The sequence below is a fragment of the Tamandua tetradactyla genome, chromosome 5 (genome assembly GCF_023851605.1).
Source record: "Tamandua tetradactyla isolate mTamTet1 chromosome 5, mTamTet1.pri, whole genome shotgun sequence".
Taxonomy (NCBI): domain Eukaryota; kingdom Metazoa; phylum Chordata; class Mammalia; order Pilosa; family Myrmecophagidae; genus Tamandua; species Tamandua tetradactyla.
The window spans coordinates 25,069,763-25,087,653 of record NC_135331.1 but is presented as its reverse complement, the minus strand read 5'-3'; the positions used below and the strand labels follow the sequence as shown (position 1 = coordinate 25,087,653).

General features: G+C 56.7%; 1 protein-coding gene across 2 annotated transcripts in view; it reads right to left on the bottom strand.

The window, feature by feature from the left end:
- Nucleotides 1-17,891, bottom strand: part of BCR (BCR activator of RhoGEF and GTPase) — a 123,035-nt gene that overhangs the window by 3,322 nt on the left and 101,822 nt on the right. For both annotated transcript variants that reach the window (XM_077160174.1, XM_077160175.1), the window contains 7 exons: nucleotides 17,209-17,284; nucleotides 16,057-16,161; nucleotides 13,682-13,756; nucleotides 9,898-9,995; nucleotides 8,482-8,613; nucleotides 2,067-2,126; nucleotides 1,493-1,602 (listed from right to left, as the gene is read on the bottom strand). In XM_077160174.1, the coding sequence (XP_077016289.1) occupies nucleotides 1,493-1,602; nucleotides 2,067-2,126; nucleotides 8,482-8,613; nucleotides 9,898-9,995; nucleotides 13,682-13,756; nucleotides 16,057-16,161; nucleotides 17,209-17,284 (656 nt within the window). The remainder of the gene's footprint in view (nucleotides 1-1,492; nucleotides 1,603-2,066; nucleotides 2,127-8,481; nucleotides 8,614-9,897; nucleotides 9,996-13,681; nucleotides 13,757-16,056; nucleotides 16,162-17,208; nucleotides 17,285-17,891) is intronic.

The window sequence follows — 17,891 nt, the reverse complement described above, 5'->3', positions numbered from 1 at the left end:
GGGGCAAACGGAACAGGTGCAAAAGGGACTGAAGTCCCACCTGGGGCTCCAACTGAGGTGACATAAGGGGTTGGTGCACTAGGTTTGTCTTCCCAGAACCTGTAATTCCCAGAGGGTTCCCAGTGAGACAGACCCTGAAACCCAGCGGGACCAGCCTCTCCAGGATTATCTGCTAATTCGACCTCCCCAAGTTCTAGCGTGGACACCCCCATCTCAAGACGAAAAGCTCAGAATGGGCACTGCCCACAGATCCCTATCGACTGGGAGAAAGATCAGAGGAGAGGGGCAGGTATAACACAGAGAACAGGACTTAAAGGGGCATGGCTGCTGAATCACGAAATTCACATCCCCTCTGGCCTCCAGGGTCCCAGAGCGACAGGGAGGAAACATCTGAGATGGCGGAGCGCAGCCCACGGCAGACTCTGGGGTCTGTCCTGTGACTACTTGTTGAAGGGTGCTTTGGAAATTATAGCTTTTCCCCTTCTTTTTTTGTATATATTATATTTTATAATTAAAAAATGTTGAAGATAAAAAGGGGAATGAAGTTCTGATACACGGGACACAGGGATATGATGAGGATGTCGCACCAGGTGAGATAAGCCCAAGAGAAAAGGACAGATCCTGTGCGATCTCACTGGTAGTGACATAACTAGAATAAGCAAAGGCACAGGGAGTGGATGGCGGGGTGCCGGGCGGGGGCAAAGGGGAATTAACGCTGAATGGGTACAGAGTCTGTGTGGGGCAGGGAAGACTTGGTTTTCAGGTGGTGGGCAAGATACAGCGGCGCTCTGACGGTGTCGCCGAATGGTCCCCAGGAAGACGGCTGGAAGGAGACATGCTTTGACATGAGATGGGGAGGTGTTCGCAGGCCTTGGCTTGGGCCTTACTTTGCTCCTGGGGTCAGAGGCAGATGATAATGCTTCCCAACCCCAGCCCCTAGATGCTTATCTGTTGTTACGGCTCCTGTGTGTGTGTGTGTGTGTGTGTACACCATGTGCAGTGGATGTTACAGCTCGTGTGCGTGCAGTGCTGTCCAGGGACAGTGAGGTGTTGGGGGAACGTGTGACATAGGTCCTGACCTGGTGGCCGGCAGGCAGCGAGCTCAGGGGCAGATTCCATCCTGGAGAGTGAAGGAATTCAGGGGAGGTGGTGGGGGGCAGCCAGAGGGGGAGGATGGGGGGGGAACCAGAGATGGGCAAACAAGGTGGGGGGGCCAGAGAGTAGGGCACGAGTGAGGGTGGGCAGGAGCAGATGGGGGGGGCAGAATCACAGTGGGGGGGGTGCACAGGGAGGGAGCCAAGGTGGGGCAGGGGCCCAGAGACAGGGGAGGGGGCCAGGGCCAGGGGAACAAAGGGGGGGGACCAGAGAGAGGGAGGGGGCTGAGGCAGCATATACGGGGGAGATGAGAGAGAGAAGAGGGGACCCGTCTGCTCTTCTCCCTAGGAGGGGGCAGCACCCCACAAGGGCCCAGGCCCCGCGAGCCCCCCCTCACTTGGTGACCACGGCGATCTTGACCCCGAAGACGCCCGTCTGCTTGCGGGAAGGCACCCTCTTCAGGCTGAACTCGCGGCTGCTGAACTTGACCGAGAGCTTCACCTCGATCTGCGGCGAGAAGAAGGGTGAGGAGCTCTGAACCCCGCATGGTCCCGGCCCCCGGGGAACCCCGGGAGCAGGCCCAGCTCCCTCGCTGCAGGGGGCCACGGCCACGGGCCCACGACGGCTGGACACCCACTTCTGCAGAGCCCCCACCCCCCACCAGCACCCCGGGACCCTCGGCTCTTCTTCTCAACACAAATAACCTCAGAACGACTGGAAGTAAAGAGGAGGCCCCGAGGGCAGAGCCACGAGAGACCACAATCACTGCGTGTGCACATCCTGCCATGCGACCCCACATGTCTCGACCAGGGCCAATTGAAGGCCACTCGGGGAGGGGGTCTCAGAGTCTCTGAGGAATGCTCGGGGTGGGGGGCAGGGCACTCACCACCACCCAGGAAGCCCCCTCCCGGGGCGCATGTTTGCTCCCCACCCCCCCGCCTGCTCCCGGGGGGCCCGCGGGTGGCACATACCCCATTCATGTTGACCACTGTCCGCTGCCAGTCTCTGTCCTGCAGGGCCTGAGGCTCCAGCTGAAAAGCAGGAGGCGGGTGGGCAGGCAGCCCTGGGCCCAGAGCCCCCCACCCTGGCCGGGCAGCACCCACACCGGCCCCTGCCCCTGCCCCGGGCCTGGGCGGGGAATTGAGCTGACATTTCGGAAAGTCCAATTGCAGGATGCTGGGCAGCGTGGCATATGAGACCTGTGGCCCCCGCATGCGCCCCTGCCACCTTTTATCCCCCTTAGCAGGTGCCACGTTTGGCTGCAGGAGCTCGTGGCAGGAGGGGGTCCCTGCTTTGGAGTCGGGGCTGCAAGTCACATGGCTGGGGAGGGGGCTGGTAGGAAGGCCCCCTGGGAACCCCGCCTCAGCACTTCCAGGACTACCGAGCTGCTCTGCAGGACTGTGCTGCATTTTTAACTTCACCCCAACAAGTGACGTTGGTCTCCGCAAACATTGCAGGCTCCCCAGCCCGCGAACACCCCCCACGTGCCCTGTTCTGAGCACACACACACGCTGCACCAGCGTTCCAGGATGTGGCCGAGACCCTACCTCGACACGTGGGTATTTATGGCAGGGTGGGACGGCTGGAACTGTGCTTTAAAAGAAAAAAAAAATCACAGCAATCCCCCCAGGTTCCACTTCTCAAGAACTGGAGCAAAACTGGAGGCCTCTCTGGTGGTCCTGGGGCAAACCACAGGTTTGTGCACCGCGTGGGGTCTTGTGCCTCTTCACCTGCTCCAGGGGATGGCACGGCTCTGCCACAGGGCACGCACTTAAGAGCAGGGAGCACGTGGTGTGGTTTCGGCATCTCCCATCCCCCCCAACCCCCCACCAGGCCACCAAACCCAGCACCAGCTTTGAAATCAGCACCTGCTCATCCAAGGTAAGGGGCCTGAGGAGACAGCCACCTGGCAGGAGGGGATCGGAGCAGGGTGGAACACAGCTGCCCACACCCCAGGCCCTACGACGTGTGTACCTGGGCCACTTTCCCTGCACCTGCTCAGCTCAGACCCCTTCCAGCCCCTTCGAGGGCCCTACAGGGCTAACACTTCCCAGGGACCTTTTCAGGATATGGCCAGAATCACGCAGGGGACGGAGCCGTGCAAAGTCAAGCCCCCGGCCATGGGACCCCACCCCAGCGGCAGGTGCTATGCATAGTGGGTGTGGTGGAAAGAGACCACCCAGAAAAAGTCAACCTCCCACGTGATGCTTCTCCCAGAGATGCCAGGGGAAGCCTGGCCCCTCCCAGGAACAACAGGAGGGGCTGTCCCGTGAGGCCCTCCCACACTTTGCGGGGGGGCAGTGGCTGCCCCAGGGCCAGGCAGGGTGCTGCCCCCTCCTCCTCCCAAGGAAAGGCAGAGTTTAACACCACTGGAGGACATTTTGAAAAAAGGAGGAAAAAAAAAAAGACACAGGCTCAGCAGGAAACAGCCTTCCCTCCCCCCACCAAAGGATGCCAATCCAGGAGCCCCTCTCTGCTCAAATATGTAGACTTGGCAAAAGCGGTCTGGAGGCCGAGTGCACAGAGAAGGGGAGAGGATCCCTCCAACTGCAGAGACCCTGCCCCCCAACCCTGCACGGCCCGCTCAGAGCCCCCAAGCCAGCCTACCTTACCCTCGCCCAGGAGACAGTGGAGGTAGGCCCAGAGGGCAGAAGTCCAGGCACACGGGGGCTTCTCTGAGGCAGCTGCCCTGCCTCACTGGCCCGGTGGGGGTGAACGTACCGCAGGGGGCCCTGCACAGTGGCGGGGCAGGCAGGGCCCTTAGCGTCCTCAAGCCATTGCTCGGAATGGCCTGGCAAGCGAGGCTGGGTGCAGCGCCAAGTCCCGGACCGAGCTCCTGTGGGAAACCCTCCCCTGCTGCCTTTTGAAGGGGCCCCTGTGGGGTTCCTGTGGGAATCCCCGCCCCGCAGCCCGGCTGCCAAGGCCAAAGCGTTCCATCACCACCACGGTTTCCTTTTTCCCACATGTGGGGGTAAAAACACTCCCTCCCCCAAACAGGAGCCCATCAGTGATGGGAACTCCAACATGTCACTATTCTCTTTAAAGCCCAGAATAGGTGAGTTTCCTCCTGCAGGGGCCAGTTTCCTGTGGCTGTGTGTGGAGACCCTGAGTAACACATGCGGGCTTGGAGCCAGAGGGCTCTGAAAACGCCTGCGTCTCGGCATGCGCCCCAGGACAGTACAATCCTGCAGCCCCCTGGAGCCCAGCTCAGCCCTTCCATCCAGCCCGTGCCCACCCTGGTTCCTAAAGAGGCTGGAGCACGTGCTGGCCTCAGGTGATGGAGAGCATTCACCTCCCAGCCCGGCCCATGGGGAAGGGCCTACACCCCCAGGCTGGCTCCTCTCCAAGGGACAGAATGTGCTCGGCAGAGTAGACGAAGCCCCCGATGGGGACGCCCATGCGGCCATTCGCTGGAATCCAGAACAATCTCCGAGGCGGACACGCTTTCTCATGGGGTTATTTAAAGCAGTGGTAGGTAAAGAAGGAGGTTTGGAAAAACAAACGGGATGCGCGATGACTGGGAATGGGCAGTCGGGGGAAACTGGGAAAACTTCCGGATGCCATGTGGGCCCCTCCTCTCACCCCACTCGGGGGCGGCCGGGGCTGTGGCTTGCACAGGGACCCAGGAACTGTGCGGAAGCTGCCCGCAGACCACCGTCATTCCAGGGCCCTGCAGGTGCACTCAGCCCCCTCAAGCGATGGGATCTACCCTGTGGCAGCTCACCAACGAGGGTCACAGGCTCTCCTCACCCATCCTTGGGCCAGAATGTCCTGTTTCCCTCCCCCGGCTGCACCCACCCTGCAGCCCCACAGAGCCCCACCCATTCCCACAAGCCCTGGGGACCCCTCCTCTGTGAAGGCCCCCCTGTCCCCCTGCCCCTCAATAACCACTCCCTCCACGATCCCCCTCATTTCTGAGTCTCTCTGCCCTGGGCAGTGAAGCCTAGGGGATTTGTCCTCAGGATCTCGGGGTCCCTGGCCCCCGACGTGTGGACAAAGCAGACGTGGGCGCGGGGTGGGGATGGGGGGCTGACTCACATCCAGCTCAGCCCTGGACTTGGGGGTTGAGGGTCTGGATGATTCCGGGGTACCCAAGCCTCCCCGTGCAGACAGCATCATATACCCGCCTCAGCTACATGCTGGGGTGTGACCCTGTTGTCAATAAGACCTCTCTTGGGTGGTATTTTAGTTGACAGCATGGCGGTCACTTCCCTCAGTGGATGACCCGAGGCCTCCGCGAGAGATGGGAGGCCACAGAGGTGGGAAGTCAGCAGGGGTCCCCAAAGAGCAAGGCGAGGACACACCTTGCGCAGGAAGATGCCTTCCCAGGAACACTGCGACCCCCTCTAGGGGATGCTGCTAGCTCCCACTGCTCAGCCAGCCCACTGCATGCTCTGTGACAGCAGGCCGGGCAAGCTGAGACAGTCCCTTTATCTCATCAGATGACCGAGAAGAAAGAGCTGGGCCGCAACTACACAAAACGCTGGTGGAGACAGGTGGGGCCGCCGCGGCCAAAGGTATGGGGGAAGGTGGAGGCAGGGGCAGATGAAAATGTGGAGACGGGGGAAGGGGTGCAAGGGCACTGTGCATATCAGTCCCCCCATCCCTCAGCCACCAGGGGACCCCAAGAAGGTGACGAAACTGTCTGTGCCAAATGAGCAGGTGACAGCAGCTATCCAAAAGGCTGGGCAACAAAGCCCGTGCATGTTCGCACTCGGTGACGGCTGGTGCTGAGAGCTGTGGGGTCTCCCAAGGTGACGTGGGCCGGGACGTTCAAGAGCAGCAAAACCTGGCTGCTGCCCGAGGTCCCTTGAGAGGGGTCAGCCTGGGTGATGTGAGCAGAGAATAAAGCGGCATTTGCAAAGTCCCCTTGGGGGAATGGCGAGGAAGGGGGAAAATTCCACTTTCCCATTTGGAGAATTCCTGATATTCTCACAAGCAGTGGGGACAATCAAAGCTATAGGCTGAGCCCCCAGTCTTGGGGTTTGTTCATATGAAACTTAACCCCACAAAGGATAGGTGAAGTCTACTTAAAATTTAGGCCTAAGAGTCACCCCCAAGAGAACCTCTTTTGTTGCTCAGATGTGGCCTCTCTCTCCAGCCAACATGACAAGCAAACTCACTGCCCTCCCCCTGTCTACATGGGACATGACTCCCAGGGGTGTGGACCTTCCTGGCAACGTGGGACAGAAATCCTAGAATGAGCTGAGATTCAGCATCAAGGGATTGAGAAAACCTTCTTGACCAAAAGGGGGAAGAGAGAAATGAGACAAAATAGAGTGTCAGTGGCTGAGAAATTCCAAACAGAGTCGAGAGGTTATCCCGGAGGTTATTCTTATGCATTATATAGATATCCTTTTTCAGTTTGTGGTGTATTAGAGTGGCTGGAGGGGAATGAAACTCTTAAGCTGTGTTCCAGTAGCCTTGATTCTTGAAGACGATTGTATAATGATATAGTTTTCACAATGTGACTGTGTGATTATGGGGGAAAAAAAGAAAAATACATATGGATTCAGTTTTCCTGAAAATATGAATGGCTTTAAAAATTAAGACAGAGGGGTGCTTGGCAAACTGTGACTACTTTTTGTCAAAAGAAAAATGTTTGAAAAATAGTTCTCATTAAAAAAATATTCCCAATATAGCTAGAGTTATGCTCAAAAAGTAAATGAGTGGGGCAGCCCAGAGGGTGGGCTTGATCAGGGGGAACACCACAGGACACCCAGCCGCTGGGTGGCGAGCGAGGCAGGTGGTGTAGACGGGGGCCCGCCTTTGCAGTGGGCACACTGGGGTCTGCAGGGAGCCACATCACCCAGTGGAGGGCGTGGGGCTCCATCCAGGGCCGTAAAGGGGTCCCAAGGGGACAGACTCGGGCTGGCATTTCCGCTCCTCCAAGCCCTGCCTGACAGAGATGAACGGTGGCCACAGAAGGCCAGCAGGTTAGGCTCCCACTGCCCACCTGGACAGAGGCCGGGGCTTCTGCCCCCCATCCTGGGTCCCCATTGCTCCTGACTGCAGAGTAGGTCACTTGGCCTACTCCCCCCACCCTGCTCCCCCTGCCCTGCTCCCCCTAGCCTGCTCCCCTCCTGCCCACCCCCAGCCTGCCTCACTCGGCCTGCTCCCCCCACCCTGGCCCCCCCGGCCTGCTCCCCCCCCCACCTGTTCCTCCTCTGCCTGCTGCCCCCCACCTTTCCAGCCTGCTCCCCCCTCAACTCCCCCTGCCCACCCCTGGCCTGTTTCCCCCTGCCTGTTCCCCCCCACCTGCTACCCCTCGCCTCCCCAGCCTGCTCCCCCTCCAACACCCCCCCTGGCCTGCTCTCACCCCCTGCCACTCCTTGGTCTGCTCCCCACTGCCTGTTCCCCCACTGCTTGCTACCCCCTGCCACCCCCTGGCCTGCTCCCCCCTGCCTGTTCCCCTCTGTCTGCTCCCCACCGCTCCCCCTGGCCTGCTCGCGCCCCCTGACTCCCCTGCCCTGTTCCCTGCTCCCGCTCCTCCCTCTGCACCCCCAGGCCCTGCTCCCCCCACCCTACTCCCCGGGCCTGCTCCCCCAGGTTGGGCCTCGTTAGCCAGCTCAGGAGCTGGACACTGGCCTCCCCCTGCACCAGGAAGTGTCCCTGCTCCGGTGGCCTCGGCCAACAGTGGGGAGCAGCTGGGACGGGGCGGGGGGATGACCCATTAGCTAGATGCAGTAAGCGACACTGTAAGGATAGGGGCACCACATCCTGCTCCCAGCCCCAGGCATGAGCACAGAGACAGGGTGCAAAACTGTACAGGGGGTCTGCTGTGAACACGAGGTCAGCAGTGCCAGGAAACAGGAGAGGCTGCAAAGGAGGCTCTGGGGCTGGGTAACCCTGTACGCTTCCCCAGGACAGAGCTCTGGAGGCCTTCCCACCCGACGGGGGCTCCTGTTCTGAGGCCCAATGTCGGGGGTCAGGGGGGGTCCCCAACCAACCCTTGAGGGATGTGCGTCCACCCTGACAGAGGATGTCCAGGATGGGCTCTGGGCCGTGGGCTTTCCCAAGGAAGGCTGAGCCCCCAACTGCTGACCTCAACCCCGGCTCCCCCAGACCATTTTGCCTCCAGTCTCACCTCAGCCAGGGAGAAACCGAGGCTGGGAAGACGAGCTGAACTGAGTGTCCTTCAGGTGGCCAAAGGGGGCATGACAGACAGGCAGAGAGACGGACAGATGGACAGGTGGACAGGGCTCCGGGAAGCGCTGGCCTGGCCTTGTTTTGCAAGCCCAGGTGTGACCGCCCGCCGAGGGCAAGGTATACCTGGCACACTCGAGTGTGCAGTCAGGAGCGGACTTGGGGCCTCAGGGGTGCAGGGCGAGGGTGGGGCCGCCGGAGGGGCGGCCCGGGGTGGGCGGTGGGCAGTGGGTGGCTCACCTGCACTTGACCCCTCCCCACGATGCGGTCAGTGCTGTCGCAGTCCTCCTTGGTGAGCTTCGTCTTGTTGTGGCACTTCTCGTAGCACAGGATCCTCAAGGTCTGGGAGCCTTCCAGCTCTATCTCAAACTCCTGCGGCGCCGGGCGAGACACGGAGGTTGGCGTCATGCATAGGCCCAGGGTTGGCCGTGGGTGCCCGTGGGTGCCTGTGGGTGCCGGATCCTCCCTGGTCACCCCAGGAGCCCCTGGGCCTGGGGACCCATGGATGTGGGGATGTCAGCAACACTGGTCTGCTCTGGGCTGATCCCCCCTCTGGAAAACTCTAAACAACATGAAGTGGGTTTCATTTCTGCCCCAGATGGAGGACAGCAGAACCACGGACAGTACAAACCCACCATCCCAGGACAGCTCACAAGAGACCTTTGACCAGCCACAGCCAGGGGGCTGCAGGGGCACAGAGTAGGAGTAGAGCTGTAGGTCCCAGGGCTGCAGGGGCAGAGCTGCAGGGACAGAACTACAGAGATAGAGCTGTGGGGGCAGAGAGCAGGAGCAGAACTGCAGATCCCAGGGCTGCAAGGGCAGAGCTACAGGGACAGAGCTACAAAGGCATAGTTGCAGGAGCAGAGCTGCAGGGGCAGAGCTGTAGCGACAGAGCTGCGGGGACAGAGCTGCAGGGACAGAATGCAGGGGCAGAGCTGCAGAGGCAGAGCTGAGAGGACAGAGCTGTGGGGACAGAGTTGCAGGGACAGAGCTGCTGAGGCAGAGCTGCAGGAGCAGAGCTGCAGGGACACAGCTGCAGGGACAGAGCTGCTGGGACAGAGCTGCAGAGGCAGAGTTGCAGGAGCAGAGCTGCAGGGACAGAGCTGCTGGGACAGAGCTTCAGGGGCAGGGCTGCAGGGGCAGAACTATAGGGACAGAGCTGCAGGAGCAGAGAGCAGGAGCAGAGCTGCAGGGACAGAACTGCAAGGACAGACAGCTGCAGGGGCAGAGCTGCAGGTCCTGGGGCCACAAGGTTTCTGGAAACAAAGAGGGCCCAAGGGATCTACGCGCCACTTCTGCGGAAAAACACTATGGAAACCTAACAAGGGAACACTAAACAGTGAGAAAGGCAGGCCAGAAACCCTTTCCTACTGTGTTTCTAAGAGCTACCCCAGGATAACTGACCATACCAGGTCTCCTGCCCTGTGTGCACACGTGTGTGTGTGTACACACCTATGTGTGCAAGAATCTCAAGAACTGGAATAATATCTCTTGGACAAGTCACAACACTCTCCAGCACCACCACCCCCTCCAGGCAGGTTCCCAGAATGCCTGTGATATCGATGGGGGAAGCCGTTGTGGGGTCTCTAAGGAAAAGGCCCCGTGCTCAAGCCAGCCAGGACCAGCATGAGGCACCCGGACGTGGAAGCGCCTCACCTCGTTCCAGTTCGGCTCGGCCGTGTCCCGGTAGACGCGGGTCTTTGCTTTATTCACGAAATACCCGAAGGAGTCCACCTCCAGCGTGCAGTACAGGTCTGTGGGGGACAACAGAGAGGGTGAAGACGCCCGCCGCCCACACGTTCCACGAGCAGCAGGGGTCATTTCCCCAGTCAGAAAACAAGAACTGGCCCCGAGTTATGTTTGCAAACAAAAAATGCCAGGCCAGCGGCAGGCAGGGAGGCTGGTACGTGCGCCTGTCCCGCAGGAGCTTCCATGGGTGCAGCTGGGAGGCGGGCATTCCCGTGGACCTGGGCAACTTTCCCAGCACACGCTCCCTCGGTCACTCTGCAAACACTGGCTACCGCCAGCCCTGAGAGGGGCCCTCTGAAGTGGGATGGGCAGCGCCCCAAGACCAGCATTCTGAACTCCCCCTTATCTTCAGCTTTCCACAATCCGGTTCTCTGTCTTGGTGTGAATCTGTGTGGGCTGACCCTGTTTGGAGTCCCTGGAGCTTCTCGGATGTGCATATTCACATCTTTCGTTAAACGTGTGATATTTTCAGCCACTATGTCTTCAGGTGTTCTTTCTGCTTGTTTATGGTGGGGGGTGTGGCCTGTCCCAGGGGTATGGAGGGCTGGACCCCTGAGCAGGGCAGGATATGCTGTGCCCAGCAAACAGCGAAGGGAAAGGTCACTCCACACCTGCTCGGGGCCCTGGAAGCAGGTGGGGGTTACAGAAGTCAAAGGATCTGGGAGGGGAGGAGAGGGGAGACCGGGGGGCAGGGGGGCAGAGATGCCCAAGCAGGACATTATGCCACTTCTTTGGCATAAGCCCCAAAAATTCGGAAGCAGGGACTAGAACGGGTATTTGGAGCCCGACGCTCACAGCAGCAGCTTTCACAACAGCCAAAAGGAGGGGGCAACCCCAGGAACTGTCCACGGATGAATGGACAAGCAAACACGTAGCCTAGCCACACCACGGAGCATTAATCAAGCATCAAGAGGAACTTCGGATGTAGGTGACGTCACAGAGGAACCTGGAGCTGTTGTGTGGCATGAAATAAGCCACATAAAAAAAAAACAAATGCTGTGTGACCCTGCTGATACGAAAAACCTACAGGAAGCACATTTTGAGAGACAGGCAGGAGATCACAGGTTAGCAGGAACCGAGGGCGGTGGGGAAGACGGAACTATTACTTGATGGTGCTGAGCTTCGGGTGGAGGTGACGAAAAAGCTGGGGTAATGGGTGCAGGTGGCACAATACTACAGAAGTAGTTAATACAACTGAACGTTACCCCTGAATGGGGTTGAAGTGGGGTACTCGGAGTTGCATATCTGTTCCACAACAGAACGCTAACAACACAGAACAAACAGCAGGGCCAGTGATTGAGCAGCGCTGAACAGCTATGCTGACAGGCAGAAAGGAGCTTCCTGACGTGGTCTAGGGTTGGGGGGGAGTGGCACCCCCTCCCTGGGGGAACACAGAAAAGAATAGGAATGTGTATGGGGGGTTACGGATGATAGGTCCAGGTTGGGGATATGGAGCAGAGAGTGGGGGACATCGAGGAGACGATGAAAAGGCAATGGGATGCTGTGTCGGTTTCAATCTATGGTGGACCCATGGAAAGCCATGTCCTTTAATCCTCATTCAATACTGTCGGGTGGGAGGTTTCTGATTGTTTCCACGGAGATGTGACCCAACCAATTGCAGGTGGTAACTTTCATTTCCATGAGACGTGTCTCCACCTATTCAAGGTGGAGTTGCTTACCGGAGCCCTTTGAGAGGGAACCATTTTGGAAAAAGCTTTAGAACCCTTGCAGTCAGAGACCTTTGGAGATGAAGAAGGGAAAGGCCCCTGGCAGAGCTTCATGAAACAGGAAGCCTGGAGAGAAAGCTAGCAGATGTCACCATGTGCCTTTCCAGCTGACAGAGAAACCCCATCATCAGCCCTCCTGAGCCAAGGTATTTCTCCCTGGATGTCTTCATTTGGACATTTTTATAGTATTGCCTTAATCTGGACATTTTCACAGCCTTAACTGCAAACCTGCAACTTAATAAATTCCCTTTTAAAAAACCCATTCTGGTTCTGGTATATTGCATTTCGGCAGCTAGCAAACTAGAACATGCATATATATATATGGAATCATGTAATACACAGTATTTTGCATTCGGCTTCTTTCATTCAGCCTCATTTTTTTCAGGTTCATTCACGGCACATGTGATTAATTATATGGAGAAAGCCCCAGGACCTCTCAGAGACAAACAAAATCAAACCAAACCCATGTCCTACTTCCTCTTTTGAACTCCCTCTTGAGTTTCCTTTCGATATCTTTTGAAAATGGAATCCCCAACAAGGAAGCCAGTCAGCCAACGAGCCCCTATATGTTTGACCCAGTACAAAATAAAGCCTGTCTGCCCAAAACCTGCCCCAATAAGATAGACAAACACCTGCCTAATCAGTAGGAGTCAAGCTAACTTCCTTTTCATGCCTATAAAAATCCTCTGCCATCCCTAGATGTGCAAGCCTACTTCCATTTTTGCAAATGATCAGGCTACCTTGCTGTAGCAAAACCTGTGACGTCCCATGCTGTCAGTCTGCAGTCAACTGCAATTTGTCTTTTGACATGTATATTGATACTTTATTCCTTTTTATTGCCAAGCAGTATTTCATTGAATGGCTATTTCATGTGCTGTTGCAGGTGATGGGACATTGGGGCTGTTTATGGTTTGGAGTAATTACGAATGGAACTCTTAGGAACATCTGTGCACAAATTTTTGTGTGGATGTGTGGCTTCATTTCTCCAGATTAAAAACCAAGGAGCAGAATTGTGGGTTAGATATATATAAATATGTAGAACCCACTACTATATATATGTCATCGTGGGTATGTATTTGACTCTCTAAGAGACCAAAACTGTTTTCCAAAGCAGCTGACCATTTTATACCCCTACTGGCAGCTTCACCACATCTTCAAAGACACTTGTTAATCTTGTCTTCTTGACCATAACCATTCCAGAGGGTTGGAGGTTGGTTTTAATTCACATCTCTTCACATCTCCTTAACAACTAAGTATCTTTTCACATGAATCTTTCAGTTATACAGCTACCAAAATCTCTTGACCTGTCTTTAAAACTTTTCAAAATTGGGTTGTGTTCTGCTTTGTATTGAGTCATATATGCTCTTTACATGTTGTGGATGCAAGTGCCTTATCAGATATATATGATTTGCAATTATTTTTTTCTATTCTATGGCTATTGGCTTTTTTGATTGTTGTTTGGTTTTCTGGTCCTGTTTTGTCAGTGAGGCAAGGAGGGGAAGGTTAACAGAGCAGGGCCTGCCCGAGGCACTCTACCACAGGTGCTGAAAGACTGCATGGAGGATCTGTGGGAACGGCCCACTCTGTCCCAGACTGAGCACAACCTGTGCTCTCAGCTCTGACGTCTGAGCAACTGCAAGAGGCTGGAGGAAAAGCCAAATCTGTTCCACCAGTTGAGTTCAAAGGTGCCACGGCAGATGGCTCTCCTGGCTTGGAATCTCTGGCTGCTCATATGGGCACAGGAAAAGGTCCTGGGGCTGCTTTCTGCCTGAGCCATAAACTCTCAACCCTGCAATTACAAGCCAGACCTGCAAGAGGCAGTGTGCCAGGTTGTAGGATCTGGAACGGTCCCAGGAAAGGGCAGAATTTACCAATTCCACCAGCAGTGGGAGTTCCCACAGCAGTCAGGAGGCAAAGCACTTTCCCTGGTTCCCTACACCCTTTCCCCCTTGCTTCCTACTTACTTGAACTCTGCTTAAATCCTGTTGCTGAGTGGACGATGACATTCAGGAACCCATACAGCCCGGAAGATTCATCGTCTGTGCAAGAGATCAAAGAGGTGAGCTTCTGTTCTCTGGGGCGGGGGACGCTTCGCCTCAAGATCAACCCCAGACGGGCATCCCATGGCTGCCACTTGCCCAGCATGGGGCGCGGGACTTTCAAAGGACCCAAAATATCTCCATCATGGTCTCAGTCCAAGGGGGCAGAATGACTGAGAGGAAGCGTAACAAGGTTCCAAAAATGGGGGCAAGGCCAGGGTGACGGGCACATGGTGTGGGAAGCACGTGCTTGTGTGTGTGTGTGTGTGTGTGCCAGAGCATACAAGGGTGTGTGCCTGAGTGTAGGCCTTTGTGCACAAGTGTATACCTGTGCCCGAGACTGCATGTAGGCGTGTGTGTGCACAAATGTATGCTCATGTGTGAGACTGAACATATGTGCATTTGAGTGCATATACCTGTGTGTGAAACTGGGCATAGGCATGTGTGCACAAGAGTATACTCATGCATGAAAATGAGCCTAAGTGTGTGTGCACAAGCATATGCCCATGCATGAAACAGCACAGGTGTGTGCACAAGTGTACACCCATGTGTAAGACTGTACATGTATGTGCAAGCATATACCCATGCATGAAGCTGAATATAGGTGGGTACATAAGCATAAACCCATGCATGAAGCTGAGTATGATGTGCGTGCAGTGTATACCCATGTGTGAGACTGCATGTATGTGTGTGCAAGTATATATCCATGTGTGAAACTTAGCACTGATGTGTGGACAAGCATATTCCCATGCATGAGACAATGTATATGTGTGTAAGCATATACACATATGTGAAACTATGTAGGTGTGTGTACACAGGAATATATTCATACATGAAAATGAGCATAGCTGTGTGTGCACAAGTGTATGCCCATACATGAGACATATACATATGTGAGGTGCACAAGCATATGTCCATGTGTGAGACAACGTACATGTGTGTGCAAGCACAGACCCATGCGTGAAGCTGAGTTCTGCTGTGCATGCATAAGTATATGTCCATGCGTGAAACTGAGTATTGGTGTGTGCACAAGAGAATACTGAATATGTGTGCTAGCACATACCCATGTGTGAAACGTCAACGTAGGGGTGTGTGCACAAGCATATACTCATTTGTGAAACTAAGCCTAGGTGTGTGTGCACAGTGTATACCCATGTGTGAGACAATGTACATGTGCATGCAAGGGTATATCCATGCATGAAACTGAGCACAGTAGTGGCCATGTGTGAGACAATGTACATATGTATATGTAAATATACGAGTGTGAAACAGTGTAGGTATGTGCATACAAGCATATGCTCATGTGTGAAACTGAGCACAGATGTGTACGCAAAAGCTTATGCCCACGTCTAGACGGAATGTGCATATGTGTATGCAAGCATGGGCTCATACATGAAAATAAGTAGAGGTGTGTGTCCACAAGTGTATACCCATACATGAAAATGAGCACAGGTGTGTTTGCACAAGCATACGCCCATGTCTCGACTGAATGTGTACGTGTGTATGCAACCATAAGCTTGTATGTGAAAATGAGCATAGGTGTGTGGGTACAAATATACCCATGTGTGAAATTGTGTTGCTGTGTGTGCGTAAGCGTATGTCCATGTGTGAAACTGAGCATAGGTATGTGCACAAAAGAACAGCCATGTCTGAGACTGAACATGTATATGGGTGTGCAAGCACATACCCATGTGTGAAACTGAGTGTGTGTGTGCCCAAGTATATACTCATGAGTGAAACTGTATGTGTGTGTGTGTGCAAACACATGCAACAGTGAGCATGCATACACTCGAGTAAAGCTTTGAAGACACAGGCCGGGTGCCAGGAGAAGCAGGGGCCAGGGGAGACTGGTCTGCTCACAAGTCTCGGGACTGGAACCGAAGCCCTTGAGCCACAGGCCCAACCCCAGCCAACTTGCCCCCTCCATGCCCGCCCCCCATGCCTGCCTCCCCATGTCCACCCCCTCCATGCCCGCCCCCCCATGCCTGACCCCTTTATGCCCACCTTGCCATGTCTGCCCCCTCCATGTTCACCCTCTCCATGCGCTCCCCCTTCATACTCATCCCCCCCATGCCCAACCCCAGCCAGCCCACCCCCTCCATACCCATGCACTCCATGCCCGCCTCCATGCCCAGCCCCCCATGCCCAACCCCAGCCAGCCCGCCCCCTCCATACCCATGCACTCCATGCCACCTCCATGCCCACCCCACCATGCCCGCTCCTTCCATGCCTGCCCCCTCCTTGCCCAGACCCGTGGCCTCCACCCTGGGGCGAGACCATGGGTGCAGAGGTGACCGCACCTTCCTTGTTGACGGTCAGTGGGATGCTGTGGACTGTCTGAAGCTTGACGCAGGAGTTGGTCAGCATCTGCAGCTCCACCGAAGTCAGGGAGAAGCTTTTGAAACCTGGGCGGGTGGAATGAGAGACTCGCGGGCTAGCTGAGCCCCTCCCCGGGACCTCCCCACCTGGAGTTGGAGCACAACCGCTGGGCACTGGCGGCTCAGCAGGGCGCAGTCTGCTCCCCGAGCACCCAGCCTGGGCCCCGAGCTGGGGGGACCAGCAGATACCCTGAGTCTGGCCGCAGGCATACTGGAGCAGGGGGCCTCCTCCTGCAGAGGTCCCCAAGAACCCTCCCCCCGGCAGCTTCATCTGCTGCTCTGTGCCAGCCTGGGCCCCTCTCTCCCCCAGGGGGGAAAGGAGCTCCTCCACCCCAGGGCACACATGGGACAAGTGCTCCACAGTGGACCTGGCATTTGGGACCCCACGTTAGGGCACCGGCCAGCCCCAGGCCACCAAGAAGTGCCTCCTCGCCCAGGTGGAAGTGAGTGGGTGGCAAAGGCAGAGCCCGGGCTCCAGAGCTGGAAGGCTGGAGCCCTTTCTGGGACACACGGAGCCCCCGGCACCGTGCCAGAGATCTTCGAACGCGCTCCCTAAGGAGGATCGGTCTGCCTGCCATGGGGGGAATGAGGCCACTGGGAGACGGAGGGCACACGGAGCACGCAGTCTGCGCAAGGTGCCTGGGCGAGAAGGGCACGGGGCCCCAGAGCCCTAGCCCTGGGGCCATCCCCCCGAGACCCCCTCCATGCTCCCCCCCAGGCCCAGTAGCTCAGGGCTCAGGACAGAATTTCTAACATCTACAAAGCAGCACCCACAGAAGGAAGGGCTGCCCTGGAGGTGGCGTGGGGGGAAGGGGCTGTGGGGAGGTCTGGGAGCCTGGCAGGTGGGGTGGGGGGAGGCCCAGAGGGCAAATGGGGACACCCCAGGGCTCGGGGGGGGGTCTATGAGGACAGCCTCCCTCCAATGTGTCTTCGGTTTAAGGCTCCACGCAAGGTTTCCCATGGCTTAAAGGGCCACTGCCCGCCCCTCTCGAATGAACGAATGCTGGAGGCCACGGGGACAGGTGAGTGTCTGCCCTGAAACGCCCACCTGCAGCCCCGAGGGGGGCCACTCACATTTCTTCTGCTGCTCCCGGACGTTCTCCCTCCACTCGGCGCGCTCATAGTCGGAGGAGATCAGAAAGGTGTAGCTCTGGGTGGGGGGTGAAGGGAGGGCTGAGAGGGTCACCTTCACCGGGGGAAGGAGGCCGGCAGGCCGCACATCTCAGGGAGCCCCACCACGGCCCCACAGGTCCCACAGACACCTCCGCAGGCACACACCTGCTCGCCACACACACCTCCGTGGGCACAGACATCTGCGGGAACACCCCTGCCTGCTGTACACAACTCTGCATGCTAACAGCTCTGCAGGGATACACTTCATTGCCACAAACGATTCTGCAGGTGCATGTCTCCCCATCACATACACCTCCATGGGTGCACACAGCTCCTGGGCACATACCTCACCACCACACATAGCTCTACAGAAACACACCTGCCTACCACACACAATACTGCAGGTGTACCTCTCCTTGCAATATGCACCTCTGCGGAAATACACCTGCCTGCCACATACACCTCTGTGGGTACACACAGCTCCTAGGCACACACCTGCCTGCCGCACACAACTCTGCAGGTGCACATCTTCCTGCAACACACATCTCTGCTTGTGCACACAGCTCCTGGCACATAACTCTCTGTCACACAAACTTCCACATGCACACACCTCTGTGGGCACACAGCTGCCTGCAGCACACAAC